At 43.7% G+C, this 14,279-nt stretch overlaps 1 protein-coding gene across 2 annotated transcripts in view; it reads left to right on the top strand.

Moving 5' to 3' along the window:
* SCAPER (S-phase cyclin A associated protein in the ER) overlaps window positions 1–14,279 on the top strand; it is a 493,827-nt gene that overhangs the window by 472,437 nt on the left and 7,111 nt on the right. For both annotated transcript variants that reach the window (XM_030874887.2, XM_030874885.2), the window contains exon 30: window positions 13,826–14,017. In XM_030874887.2, coding sequence (XP_030730747.1) covers window positions 13,826–14,017 — 192 coding nt within the window. The remainder of the gene's footprint in view (window positions 1–13,825; window positions 14,018–14,279) is intronic.

Here is a 14,279-nt window from a genome sequence, read left to right as displayed (position 1 = left end):
CGTGGGTTTATCTCTGGACTTTCTATCCTGTTCCACTGATCTTTCTGTTTTTGTGCCAGTACCATACTGTCTTGATTACTGTAGCTTTGTAATATAGTCTGAAGTCAGGGAGCCTGATTCCTCCAGCTTCGTTTTTCGTTCTCAAGATTGCTTTGGCTATTCGGGGTCTTTTGTGTTTCCATACAAATTGTTAAATTTTTTGTTCTAGTTCTGTGAAAAATGCCAGTGGTAGTTTGATAGGGATTGCATTGAATCTATAGATCGCTTTGGGTACTAGAGTCATTTTCACAATGTTGATTCTTCCAATCCAAGAACATGGTATATCTCTCCATCTACTTGTATCGTCTTTAATTTCTTTCATCGGTGTCTTATAATTTTCTGCATACAGGTCTTTTGTCTCCTTACGTAGGTTTATTCCTAGATATTTTATTCTTTTTGTTGCAGTGGTAAATGGGAGTGTTTTCTTGATTTCACTTTCAGATTTTTCATCATTAGTGTATAGGAATGCCAGAGATTTCTGTGCATTAATTTTGTATCCTGCTACTTTACCAAATTCATTGATTAGCTCTAGTAGTTTTCTGGTAGCATCTTTAGGATTCTCTATGTATAGTATCATGTCATCTGCCAACAGTGACAGCTTTACTTCTTCTTTTCCAATTTGGATTCCTTTTATTTCCTTTTCTTCTCTGATTGCTGTGGCTAAAACTTCCAAAAGTATGTTGAATAATAGTGGTGAGAGTGGGCAACCTTGTCTTGTTCCTGATCTTAGTGGAAATGCTTTCAGTTTTTCACCATTGAGGATGATGTTGGCTGTGGGCTTGTCATATATGGCCTTTATTATGTTGAGGAAAGTTCCCTCTATGCCTACTTTCTGCAGGGTTTTTATCATAAATGCGTGTTGAATTTTGTCAAAAGCTTTCTCTGCATCTATTGAGATGATCATATGGTTTTTCTCCTTCAGTTTGTTAATATGGTGTATCACGTTGATTTATTTGCATATATTGAAGGATCCTTGCATTCCTGGAATAAACCCCACTTGATCATGTTGTATGATCCATTTAATACGCTGTTGGATTCTGTTTGCTAGTATTTTGTTGAGGATTTTTGCATCCATGTTCATCAGTGATATTGGCCTGTAGTTTTCTTTCTTTGAGACATCCTTGTCTGGTTTTGGTATCAGGGTGATGGTGGCCTCGTAGAATGAGTTTGGGAGTGTTCCTCCCTCTGCTATATTTTGGAAGAGTTTGAGAAGGATAGGTGTTAGCTCTTCTCTAAATGTTTGATAGAATTCGCCTGTAAAGCCATCTAGTCCTGGGCTTTTGTTTGTTGGAAGATTTTTAATCACAGTTTCAATTTCACTGCTTGTGATTGGTCTGTTCATATTTTCTATTTCTTCCTGATTCAGTCTTGGCAGGTTGTGCATTTCTAAGAATTTGTACATTTCTTCCAGGTTGTCCATTTTATTGGCATAGAGTTGCTTGTAGTAATCTCTCATGATCTTTTGTATTTCTGCAGTGTCAGTTGTTACTTCTCCTTTTTCATTTCTAATTTTATTGATTTGAGTCTTCTCCCTTTTTTTCTTGATGAGTCTGGCTAATGGTTTATCACTTTCGTTTATCTTCTCAAAGAACCAGCTTTTAGTTTTATTGATCTTTGCTATTGTTTCCTTCATTTCTTTTTCATTTATTTCTGATTTGATTTTTATGATTCCTTTCCTTCTGCTAACTTTGGGGGTTTTTTGTTCTTCTTTCTCTAATTGCTTTAGGTGCAAGGTTAGGTTGTTTATTCGAGATGTTTCCTGTTTCTTAAGATAGGATTGTATTGCTATAAACTTCCCTCTTAGAACTGCTTTTCCTGCGTCCTATAGATTTTGGGTTGTCGTGTCTCCATTGTCATTTGTTTCTAGGTATTTTTAAATTTCCTCTTTGATTTCTTCAGTGATCACTTCGTTATTAAGTAGTGTATTGTTTAGCCTCCATGTGTTTGTATATTTTACAGATCTTTTCCTGTAATTGATATCTAGTCTCATGGCGTTGTGGTCAGAAAAGATACTTGATACAATTTCGATTTTCTTAAATTTACCAAGGCTTGATTTGTGACCCAAGATATGCTCTATCCTGGAGAATGTTCCATGAGCACTAGAGAAAAATGTGTATTCTGTTGTTTTTGGGTGGAATGTTCTATAAATATCAATTAAGTCCATCTTGTTTAATGTATCATTTAAAGCTTGTGTTTCCTTATTTATTTTCATTTTGGATGATCTGTCCATTGGTGAAAGTGGGGCGTTAAAGTCCCCTACTATGAATGTGTTACTGTCGATTTCCCCTTTTATGGCTGTTAGTATTTGCCTTATGTATTGAGGTGCTCCTATGTTGGGTGCATAAATATTTACAATTGTTATATCTTCTTGGATTGATCCCTTGATTATTATGTAGTGTCCTTCTTTGTCTCTTCTAATAGTCTTTATTTTAAAGTCTATTTTGTCTGTTATGAGAATTGCTACTCCAGCTTTCTTTTGGTTTCCATTTGCATGAAATATCTTTTTCCATCCCCTTACTTTCAGTCTGTATGTGTCCCTAGGTCTGAAGTGGGTCTCTTGTAGACAGCAAATATATGGGTCTTGTTTTTGTATCCATTCAGCCAATCTGTGTCTTTTGGTGGGAGCATTTAGTCCATTTACATTTAAGGTAATTATTGATATGTATGTTCCTATTCCCATTTTCTTAATTGTTTTGCATTCGTTATTGTAGGTCTTTTCCTTCTCTTGTGTTTCTTGCCTAGAGAAGTTCCTTTAGCATTTGTTGTAAAGCTGGTTTGGTGGTGCTGAACTCTCTCAGCTTTTGCTTGTCTGTAAAGGTTTTAATTTCTCCATCAAATCTGAATGAGATCCTTGCTGGGTAGAGTAATCTTGGTTGCAGGTTTTTCTCCTTCATCACTTTAAATATATTCTGCCACTCCCTTCTGGCTTGCAGAGTTTCTGCTGAAAGATCAGCTGTTAACCTTATGGGGATTCCTTTGTGTGTTATTTGTTGTTTTTCCCTTGCTGCTTTTAATATGCTTTCTTTGTATTTAATTTTTGACAGTTTGATTAATATGTGTCTTGGCGTATTTCTCCTTGGATTTATCCTGTATGGGACTCTCTGTGCTTCCTGGACTTGATTAACTATTTCCTCTCCCGTATTAGGGAAGTTTTCAACTATAATCTCTTCAAATATTTTCTCAGTCCCTTTCTTTTTCTCTTCTTCTTCTGGAACCCCTATAATTCGAATGTTGGTGTGTTTAATGTTATCCCAGAGGTCTCTGAGACTGCCCTCAGTTCTTTTCATTCTTTTTTCTTTATTATGCTCTGCAGTAGTTATTTCCACTATTTTATCTTCCAGGTCACTTATCCGTTCTTGTGCCTCAGTTATTCTGCTATTGATCTCATCTAGAGTATTTTTCGTTTCATTTATTGTGTTGTTCATCATTGTTTGTTTCAGCTTTAGTTCTTCTAGGTTCTTGTTAAATGTTTCTTGCATTTTGTCTATTCTATTTCCAAGATTTTGGATCATGTTTACTATTATTATTCTGAATTCTTTTTCAGGTAGACTGCCTATTTTCTCTTCATTTGTTAGGTCTGGTGGGTTTTTATCTTGCTCCTTCATCTGCTGTGTGTTTTTCTGTCTTTTCATTTTGCTTATCTTACTGTGTTTGGGGTCTCCTTTTTGCAGGCTGCAGGTTCGTAGTTCTCGTTGTTTTTGGTGTCTGTCCCCAGTGGCTAAGGTTGGTTCATTGGGTTGTGTAGGCTTCCTGGTGGAGGGGACTAGTGCCTGTGTTCTGGTGGATGAGGCTGGATCTTGTCTTTCTGGTGGGCAGGTCCACATCTGGTGGTGTGTTTTGGGGTATCTATGGACTTATGATTTTAGGCAGCCTCTCTGCTAATGGGTAGGGTTGTGTTCCTGTCTTGCTAGTTGTTTGGCATAGGATGTTCAGCACTGTAGCTTGCTGGCCGTTGAGTGAAGCTGGGTGCTGGTGTTGAGATGGAGATCTCTGGGAAATTTTCACCGTTTGATATTATGTGGAGCTGGGAGGTCTCTTGTGGACCAGTGTCCTGACGTTGGCTCTCCCACCTCAGAGGCACAGCACTGACTCCTGGCTGCAGCACCAAGAGCCTTTCATCCACACGGCTCAGAATAAAAGGGAGAAAAAGTAGAAAGAAACAATTAGTAGAAATAGAAAGAAAGGAGGGAGGAAAGGAGGGAGGGAGGGAGGAAGGAAGGCAGGAAATAAGGAGGGAAGGAAGGAAAAAAAGAAAGAAAGAAGATAAAGTAAAGTAAGATAAAACAATAAAGTTATTAAAATAAAAAAATTATTATTAAGAGAAAAAGAAAACAACGGACGGATAGAGCCCTAGGACAAATGGTGGAAGCAAAGCTATACAGACAAAATCTCACACAGAAGCATACACATACACACTCACAAAAAGAGGAAAATGGGGAAAAAAATAATAAATCTTGCTCTCAGAGTCCACCTCCTCAATTTGGGATGATTCGTTGTCTATTCATGTATTCCACAGATGCAGGGTACATCAGGTTGATTGTGGAGCTTTAATCCACTGCTTCTGAGGCTGCTGGGAGAGATTTCCCTTTCTCTTCTTTGTTCTCACAGCTCCCAGGGGCTCAGCTTTGGATTTGGCCCCGCCTCTGCGTGTAGGTCGCCGGAGGGCATCTGTTCTTCGCTCAGACAGGATGGGGTTAAAGGAGCCACTGATTCGGGGGCTCTGGCTCACTCAGGCCGGGGGGAGGGAGGGGCACGGAGTGCGGGGCGAGCCTGCGGCGGCAGAGGCCGGCGTGACGTTGCAGCATCATGAGGCGTGCCGTGCGTTCTCCCGGGGAAGTTGTCCCTGAATCCCGGGACCCTGGCAGTGGTGGGCTGCACAGGCTCCCCGGAAGCGGGGTGTGGATAGTGACCTGTGCTCGCACACAGGCTTCTTGGTGGCAGCAGCAGCAGCAGCAGCCTTAGCATCTCATGCCCATCTCTGGGGTCTGCGCTTTTAGCCGCGGCTCGCGCCCGTCTCTGGAGCTCCTTTAAGAAGCGTTCTTAATCCCCTCTCCTCGCGCACCAGGAAACAAAGAGGGAAGAAAAAGTCTCTTGCCTCTTGGGCAGGTCCAGACTTTTCCCCGGACTCCCTCCCGGCCAGCCGTGGCGCACTAACCCCCTGCAGGCTGTGTTCACACCGCCAACCCCAGTCCTCTCCCTGCCTCTGACCGCAGCCCCAGCCTCAGCTCCCAGCCCCGCCCACCCCGGCAGGGGAGCAGACAAGCCTCTCGGGCTGGTGAGTGCTGGTCGGCACCGATCCTCTATGCGGGTATCTCTCCGCTTTGCCCCCCCGCATCCGTGTTACTGTGCTCTCCACCACGGCTCTGAAGCTTTCCCCCTCCGCCACCCGCAGTCTCCGCCCGCGAAGGGGCTTCCTAGTGTGTGGAAACTTTTCCTCCTTCACAGCTCCCTCCCACTGGTGCAGGTGCCGTCCCTATTCTTTTGTCTCTGTTTTTTCTTTTTTTCTTTTGCCCTACCCAGATACGTGGGGAATTTCTTGCCTTTTGGGAGGTCTGAGGTCTTCTGCCAGCGTTCAGTAGGTGTTCTGTAGGAGTTGTTCCACGTGTAGATGTATTTCTGGTGTATCTGTGGGGAGGAAGGTGATCTCCGCGTCTTACTCTTCCGTCATCTTCCCAGAAGCCTCTCTTTGAAGCAAATTTTTAAAGTGTAGAGTACTAAGAAAAGGTAATGGGTTATAATATGATATTTTACTACAGTACATTAATGCACTCAGACCAACTATTTATATACTAAATGGTTCCAGGCAACTTTTTGAATTCTTATTTATTCTTGAAATAATTTTAATTCCCACCCGTCACTTATTCATGTTAGCAGATGCTTCTTCCTGTTGTCAGTTTATCTATCTCCAGCAGTCTCCTAATTTGCTGATTCCAATCCACTTTGCTAGACTTGCTTCTGAAATATGAATTGGTAGACTGAGTTGGAGCTTGCAGAACTTTGCTGTCAATAATTGACATCAGTTTTGTGGAAAGACTGGGCACTCTATGAGGGCAAGGGTGTGTCTGACTCATTCACTACCCCGCTCCCCGAGCCTAACACAACACTTGGCCAGAGTAGATGCTCAGTAGATTTTTGATGAATGAACTGATTTGTCTGCTCAGTGGTCTGCCTGCTCACTTCCTGGTTCTTGGCTGCATTCCAGGTGGTCACAGTTGGAGGAAGGGGGCCTTCTGGGTGAGGAGAATCAGGCTGTTTTCCATTTACATAACATGATAGAGTCTCCATAGGCCTTCCTAGCCACTCTCCTTGGGATCTTTGAAGTGAATACAGCAGTTGTCATTTCACAGGTGTGAAATCTGCAAACTCTCCCCAGGCCGACTGCATTTCTAGACCAGACTTAGAACTACTCAATAGCCTACCTCCACTTTCCTTTTTTTCTTCTTTAAATTTAACTGTTGGGAAAAACTATTCAGGTCATACCAAGGATTAACATTATAAACATATTATAGATGATAGCAGTTGTTTCAAAAATGTAAGACCAGATTGGCAGGCACTCAAAACCCAGAAGGCAGCTGACTACATAACCATCACAAGAGGGTCCTCGTTTCGGAGTCACATGTTCCAACAGTTCACTCCTGAGAATCTAGCCCCATTGCCAACCGTTCCTCTCTTTCAAGTTCTTAGGTCTGATCATTTGAGACAAGCCCTTAGCACAGCACAGCCCATAGCGGAGAACTGGTTATTTGATACCTAGCCAAACAGAATATAGGGTTTTGAAGAAAGGCCTTTTGTGTTGGTTTAATCTGTATATGTCAATTGGTTTAGTCTGTTTAGAATGACAGTATGTCATCTTCATCTTCATCTGGGCAGGCAAAGTTGTGCGAGAAGCTAGCTGGCAGCCAGTCATTGGGATGAGCTCAGGTGACAGAGAGCCCCTCTGCCTAGTAAGGGGCAGCATCATGAGTGTCTGATAGCCCTGGACAGGCCTGAGTGGTGAGAGAAAAGCCAGCAGTCAGTCGTAAGAGTTTTCCAGGCCCAGCTCCATAAGTGACTGGCTGGCGGACCTGCGACAAGTCTTTCAAACTTTCTGAGCATTAGATCTCTTCTTATAAAAGAGTATAGTCATCCCTGTCTGCCCACCTCACAGGGTGTTTAGAGACTCAGACAATGTAGGGAAAGGGGCTTTATAGACTGTTGAGTAATGTCTCTGCCAGTGACAGGCTTTCTGTTGAGTTGGGTATTGCTGAGGTTCTGGCAACGTGATATCCTAGAAGATTTTGGATTCTTTCACATGAAGTGAGAGACCAGTGTCACCCACCACCCACAAAGGAGGAGGATTTTTTCCAGACCTCTCTTTATAACCAGGCCAGGGAGCCCTGAGTTTGTGCCTAGGACGCTGAGGATCTCAAGCCCAACTTCCTTCTAGGATAGGAGACAGAGCATCACAAAACCCATTCTTTAGGGATGTCTTAGTTTGGGCTGCAATAACAAAGTTCCATAGACTGGGTAGCTTATAAACAATAGAAATTTGTTTCTCACAGTTCTGGAAGCTGGAAGTCCAAGGTCAGGGTGCCAGCCTGTTCAGGTTCTGGGGAGGGCCCTCTTCCAGGTTACAGACTACCAACTTCTCATCGTATCCTCACATGGCAGAAAGAGGACTAGAGAGCCCTCTGGGGTCTCTTTTATAAGGGTTTTAATCCCATTCATGAGGGCTCCACCCTCATGATCTAATCACCTCCCAAAGGCCCCCACCTCCTGATGCCATCACATGAGGGTTAGGATTTCAACATAAGAATTGGTGTGGGCTTCCCTGGTGGCGCAGTGGTTGAGAGTCCGCCTGCCGATGCAGGGGACGCGGGTTCGTGCCCCGGTCTGGGAAGATCCCACATGCCGCGAAGCGGCTGCGCCCGTGAGCCATGGCCGCTGAGCCTGCGCGTCCAGAGCCTGTTGCTCCGCAACAGGAGAGGCCACAACAGTGAGAGGCCCGCGTACCACAAAAAAAAAAAAAAAAAAGAATTGGAGTGGGGGGGATGCAAACATTCAGTCTATGACAAGGGACTAGCTATGCAGACTTAAGGCAACATGATGTGGAGACCATTGAGGCCCCTGAGTCAGAAAACGGCATCTATACCTCACGAGAAGAGATTGTGGTATGATTCTCCCCCAAGGTAAGGCACAGAAGAATTTGTTAAGTAGGGACCCTCTGTCACTTTGATTCATTCATTCCAGTAACTTTGATGTGCCTAGCCCTGTAACAGAGCAATGGAGAACAGAAGAGTAAAAGATACAGTTCCTGCCCTTCTGGAACTAGGAATTAAGCTACACACACTTAAATATGTAATAGCTGCTGCCTTGTCTTTGGGTTGAAAAGGAGAGGCATTCTCAGGCTGTGCTACCTGGGAAGACTTCCTGGGCTTAAGGATTTCCTCAAGTGCTTGGAGGGAAGCTCCTCCTGGGTCTGAATCAGGAGGCCACAACGCCAGCCTATTAGCTTTGGCCCTTCCTGCTCTGTCTTCAGATTGACAAGTCTAGCACAACAGGCTCAAAACACACACACACACACACACACACACACACACACACACAAAGCTAAGACTGTTTCTCTGTACCACTACCTGCATTTCTTGGATCGTGCTTATGCTAGGATTTTCTTTTCAGAGCCTTCAGAATGCACTTCCTACCCCACCACCACGAGATCCTAGCTGCATCCCCAGCACTGTTTGCATAGCTGTCTCCTGTGCAGACAGGGCCAGGGAGAGGCCGCCACAATGGCTTCCCACGTGGCATGAAGCTTGCTGATGAGTCCCAGCCAGAGCAGGGCCTGCTGCTGCCAGATGCCCTGTTCTAATGAGCAGCCCTTATGGAGAGATGGGGGGTGGGATGATGGAAAGCATTCATTAGGCCTAACGCTGGGAGGGGACTTCTGGTCCTGCAAGTGTAGGGAAGCCAGATCCGGCAGGAGAAGACTCAGAGCAGCAGAGCTGGTGAGCTAACCAAACGCTCATAACTAACATTGTTTTTTATTAATGCATTGTGGTCACGAACACTGTCTCATTTGATCCTCATGTAAACCCTGAAGGCTGCCATCTACCTCTATTTTATTGAAAGAACACTGAGGCTCAAACTGGTTAACTGAACAGAGCCAGGCCTAGAGCCCAGGGCTACCTAACACCAAGCACCCTTGAGCCTGCAGATTCACGGCTTATGCCCACTGAGAGACAACTGACCCAGTCACTTCTAAAATCCACCTGGTTAGTGAGGGTAGCCTGCTAATGAAACTTTATTCTGGCCAGGGGTGATGAGGAATCAGACCTGAGCTATGGATTGAATTGTATCCCCCCAAAATTCATATGCTAACCCCCAATGTGACTGTACTTGGAGATAGGGCTTTTAAGAGTTAATTAAGGTTAAACGAGGTCATGAGGGTGGGGTCCTAATGTGATAGGATTGGTGGCCTTGTAAGAAGAGGAAGAGAGAGATCTCTCTTTCCATGTGCACTCACTAAGGAAAGGCCACATAAGGACACACTGAGGTGTCAAGTCTGCAAACCAGGAAGAGAGCGCTCACCAGAACCCAACCATGCTGCACTCTGATCTCAGACTTCCAGGCTTCTGAACCGTTCAAAAATAAATTTCTGTCATTTAAGACACCTAGTCTATAGTATTTTGTAATGGCAGCCTGAGCAGACAAAGACAGGCTGGTTATTGAACCTAGGCGTTTCTTCTCTCCACCTAAAATTCCTCCACCTACAATTCTCGGTGCTCAAATCTGATCTAGCCTTGAAGGTCCAGCCCACCTTCCCAGTGCAGCCTTCCTCACCTAAGGAAGGAGGTGAGGGGTCCCCTAGTACCTTATCCTTCCCTCTCTGATGACCCAGGCTCCTTTGCATCATTGTCTACTGTGGACATACTTCATCTCCCTGAGAGCTAAAACTTGATTCCTGTCCATGTCCCCGACAGCATTTGGCACACAGGAGGCACTCAGCAAACGTCCTCTGAATTTAGAGCTCTCTTCTGGCTCTCTCACTCAGTGCACCCAGATTATGCTCACTTGGTAGGAAGTACAAAGATTGGAGCCAGAAGGCTTAGTGGGTAGTCAAGGATCAACAGATGAAAGAATCAACGTGTCCACTTGTCTACTCCAGATTTCTTTTATTTTTATTTTTTTTCCCAGATGCCTTTTTAATGCCAGCATTCAGATTCTCTTGGCCCTCTTTCCACAGGCTATAGCACACGTTGGCAGCATGCAACTTTCCTTTTTCTAAAGCCCCTTCTTCCCAGAATTGTTGATAGTTCCAAAAAGAAAAGGAAGTGAGGGTCTCTCTCCCACTTCCTCTCTTACCCTCTCCCTACTCCCTCCCCCAACCCCTTGCCAATGATACCAAAGAAAAAGGTGGTGAATGTCTGGGCATTTGGGTAAAAGGTGTCTTTCTTCAGTGACTGAGGAATTAGGCCCACTGGCCTTTGCTTAGAAGACCAAAGGAGAATTCTCTCCAGAGAATGATTGATAGAGACTGAATCCAAGAAGGCCTCGAAGTGCTAAGAACATAAGAGAGATCTTACGTTCTACTACAGTCAAGTAGTTTCTGTGACTTGTCTTAAATTCAAAATGCAGAAATCTAATTTTCAGTGAGAAAGAGTGTATTAAAGACCCAGAACCCTTGGTCGTGTTCTCTTTCTTTATTTGTACGCTGGCGACACAGGTTAAGTTCACTTCGTGAAAAATCAAGCTATTAACTTAATGGGTGTGTGTGTTATACTTCAATGAAAAGTATACTTTTTAAAAAATTAAAACCCAAAGCAACTGAGCTGTTTGCTTAGGTCACACAACTAGTTGGTGACTAGAGTGAAGGCAGGAACTCAGATCTCCTAGTTCTTCTTAAGTTAGTACCTATTTTAGAATCACACCTAAGAGCAAGAGGCAAGTTCAGTTTCAGTCTCTTTTGATCTGAATGTTGCTAGAAATTCCCTTGGTTTTCTTGGAGCCCTACTCTGCATCTGAAAATGGACATCATGTTTGAGAGGAGGTTTCTCATTACTACTGAGGCCATACCTACTGTCTCTGATGACTGTGGCCACCAAAGAAATCTACAGGCAGGTCACATCCTTCCCTTGGTGCAGTACTCTGGAAGGGGGCTCTGTGAAAAGCTTCTTTATATTTGTGTTGGCCTGTGTGTCCTGAAGGGAAGGGCAGGTGGCCTGGCCAGGTTCAGGGTAGTACCACCTTAGGCCTTATTGGTAACCCTTTGTCTGGACAAAGGTGGCAGACCAGCAGTTATTGATTTAGTTGCAGCTCCATGAGGAAGGCATATAGAGAGACATATTTACATCATATTGTATGTCTGAGATTTCTCTTATGTACGTTTCTTTCATTCAGCAAGAACTTCATGCCCCGTGATGACACTCTATTGACTTTATACTGATTTTGGAAAGCTTAAGTAGTCCAAGGTGACATTTGACCTACCCCCTAAGGCCTGGGAGTGAGTGGATGAAATAAAACTGAATGATGCCTTCATCCCCTAATCTGTCAAAAGCCCCTCAGGAAACTCTCTCCTGGTACCCAAGGCCCTGAGCATTGAGGTCAGGCTGTTTGTATCCCAGCCTTTGCTTCCCTGCCCCTACAGGAAGTGCTTATTAGCCTAATTTAGATGACTATTTTAGCTGTGCTCATGACATCAAACTGCCATTGCTCTGTGCCAAGAGCCCACCTGAATTATCCAGGAGTCTCGCCAACTGAGTCTCAGTGCTACAGGTTGGCCACTTCCGGGGTCTCCTAATCCTGTCTCCCCACAATGTCTGAAGTGTGATTTGAGGGACAGTGACAACTACATGTCCTACTCTGGCTCACAGCCAAGCCAAGGGGTGTGGCTCTCACGGACTGGACCCCTTACCTGTAATCTGGTTGAGTCCTGTCATAGTCAGTCCTGTGGGTAGAACTCCTTACCCCAAGGTAACCAAACTGCCTGCCTCCATTTGTGTCTTCTGCAGTCTCAGGACTTAAAGCTAGTGGCCTCTGGCAGGTCATCTCACTACACTGCTGGTGACCTCTGTAAACTCACTTTTTCAACGGGCAACTGATAGCCAGCCCTGTTCCCAGAGGGGACTGACCCCCAAGGGGCTCTGCCTCACCCCAGCGAGAGTCAGGAGTCCAGGTGGAATAAGTTATGGTTAAGCTCTCATGTTCTGGGCTAATTTACCAGGAACCAGGAGTTGTCATCTTTGAGTTAACATTGTGCCTGTGCTAGCCAGACTGTCCAGTTTAATGTCTTTTCAATCAGTGAGTCTTCCAATAATAGCATTTTAACAGTGAAGTTCCAAAGAAAAAACTTGTTCTTAATTTTTGTCCAAAGGGAGAAAAGAGACTTCTAATAATGGTGTCATTATAAATTCTAAAGTGATGATCATTTTGCTGTGCTACAAAATTTGTAGCTAATAATTAAAATAAAGATTTAAGCAAATGCTTTATCAATAAAGTGGATGATAGGGCATATTTTTCTCAGCCAGTGTCAGAAATGGCAGCATATAGCCATGTGCTGAATTGTCACACTGCAAGTCTTTAAAATTCCTGCTGGATTTGAAGGTATTAACAAGTCCCTATCAACATTCTCTAAAGGTTTTTGATGTCATTTTAGCTATTGAACTAAAATATGTGAACTATTACTTTGTTGATTTTCTTCTTAAACCAAACTGCATTATCATCTGAGAGTGTGTTCTTAAAGTATTGTTAAAAGTACTTTGAAAACTTGTAAATCCCTGTAATTTATGTTTCTCCTGCCTCTGCTGTTTCATTCTGTCCTTCTGGTTTTAATTTGAATGCAGTCCTGTCTGGGTGTGTACCTGTAAAACTGTGTTTTTCCAAGTACAATTTACGGTCTTGACCTTAGATTTTACAGTGTTCCTAACCTTCCGTGAGCTTCCTCCTATACCAAGAAGTGGGCTTTGGGTCACCCAGCTCTTTTATATTAGAACAGTCTAATCAAGGTTACTTGAAACAGATCTGATTTTGACATTTCTTAGTTTATCATGTAGGCCTAGGGAGTAAGTTAGGAGGGCTTCCCTGCAAGCCCATTAATTGCATTGCCCCATTTCTTAAAATGTACACAGTTGTAAACCTAGACTGCTTCAAGACAACAGTCTCATTTATCTAAACAATTCTCCTTTTAGACTCAGTGGCACTGATGGAAACATAGATAAGCTGTATGGATCGGAGGAAGGAACTTTTGGAGCCTGTGTTTGCTGAAACTGTTCCCATTCCCTTTACAATCCCCTTTTCTTTCCAAGGGTTTGTCTGCATACAGAATAGATCTATCTGTGTTCAATATATTCCGTGAGCTAGGTTAGTGAGCAGGAGTATAGGAAAGGGTGTCTTTCTTGTGAGTGAGCTCTTTGCAGGTTTTAAGGAATATGGCTGTTTTGCTTTAAGGGGAAGAGTGAAGGGTGGGGCTCTCTGTTAAAGCAGTGTGTATCCCAAACCCATTTCACAGGCACCCTCTCTCCATGATAAATGCATGATTCCTCGTGGATTATAAGAATTTTTAAATGGGTGCAGAACTTTTGGAGTCTTTTCCCTTAAGTTAGGAAATGAGATTTCTTTCTTTTCTGCTCCTTTCAAATATCACTTAAGTTAAGCTCTGGTAAGGAGTTGAGGAGTCTTTTTCTTTCCTCCTTACACTTATTCAGCATATTCTCCATGGTTCTTACTGGCACTACTGGCTGAGGAAGGGGGACACAGGGCAGGCAGGCTGGGGCTTTTTGGCAGCTGACCTGGGGTTCCTCCTCTGTTTCAGGTCATCGTGCAGTCCGGCCGCCACCCCACGGTGCTGCAGAAGCTTTGCCAGTTGCCCTTCCAGTATTTCAGTGACCCACGGCTGATCAAAGTGCTGTTCCCTTCACTTATCGCTGCTTGTTACAACAATCTTCAGAACAAGATCATTCTGGAGCAGGAGATGAGCTGTGTTCTACTGGCCACGTTCATTCAGGTACCTTCTGTGTTATGCCTAATTCTCCGGCTCTGTGTGTAAGCTAATGCAATTGAAAAGTAAAAGCGAACCAGCTGTTTATTCTTGCCATCCACGCTACCTTTTAAAAATTTCACATATTTCTGTGCTTGAAATTAATTTCTAAAATATCATGATAGTAAAACTGGGGTTTGGGTGTTGTATCATTTCTACTTGGAGGATTTCAAGAAAAGGGTATTTTTCCAGTTAATGAAATGGTAAGCCTGCACTAAGTAAATGTTTT

This window comes from Globicephala melas, chromosome 2, assembly GCF_963455315.2.
Source record: "Globicephala melas chromosome 2, mGloMel1.2, whole genome shotgun sequence".
NCBI lineage: Eukaryota > Metazoa > Chordata > Mammalia > Artiodactyla > Delphinidae > Globicephala > Globicephala melas.
Note: the sequence above shows the minus strand (reverse complement) of the source record. Positions and strands in the feature narration are given on the sequence as shown.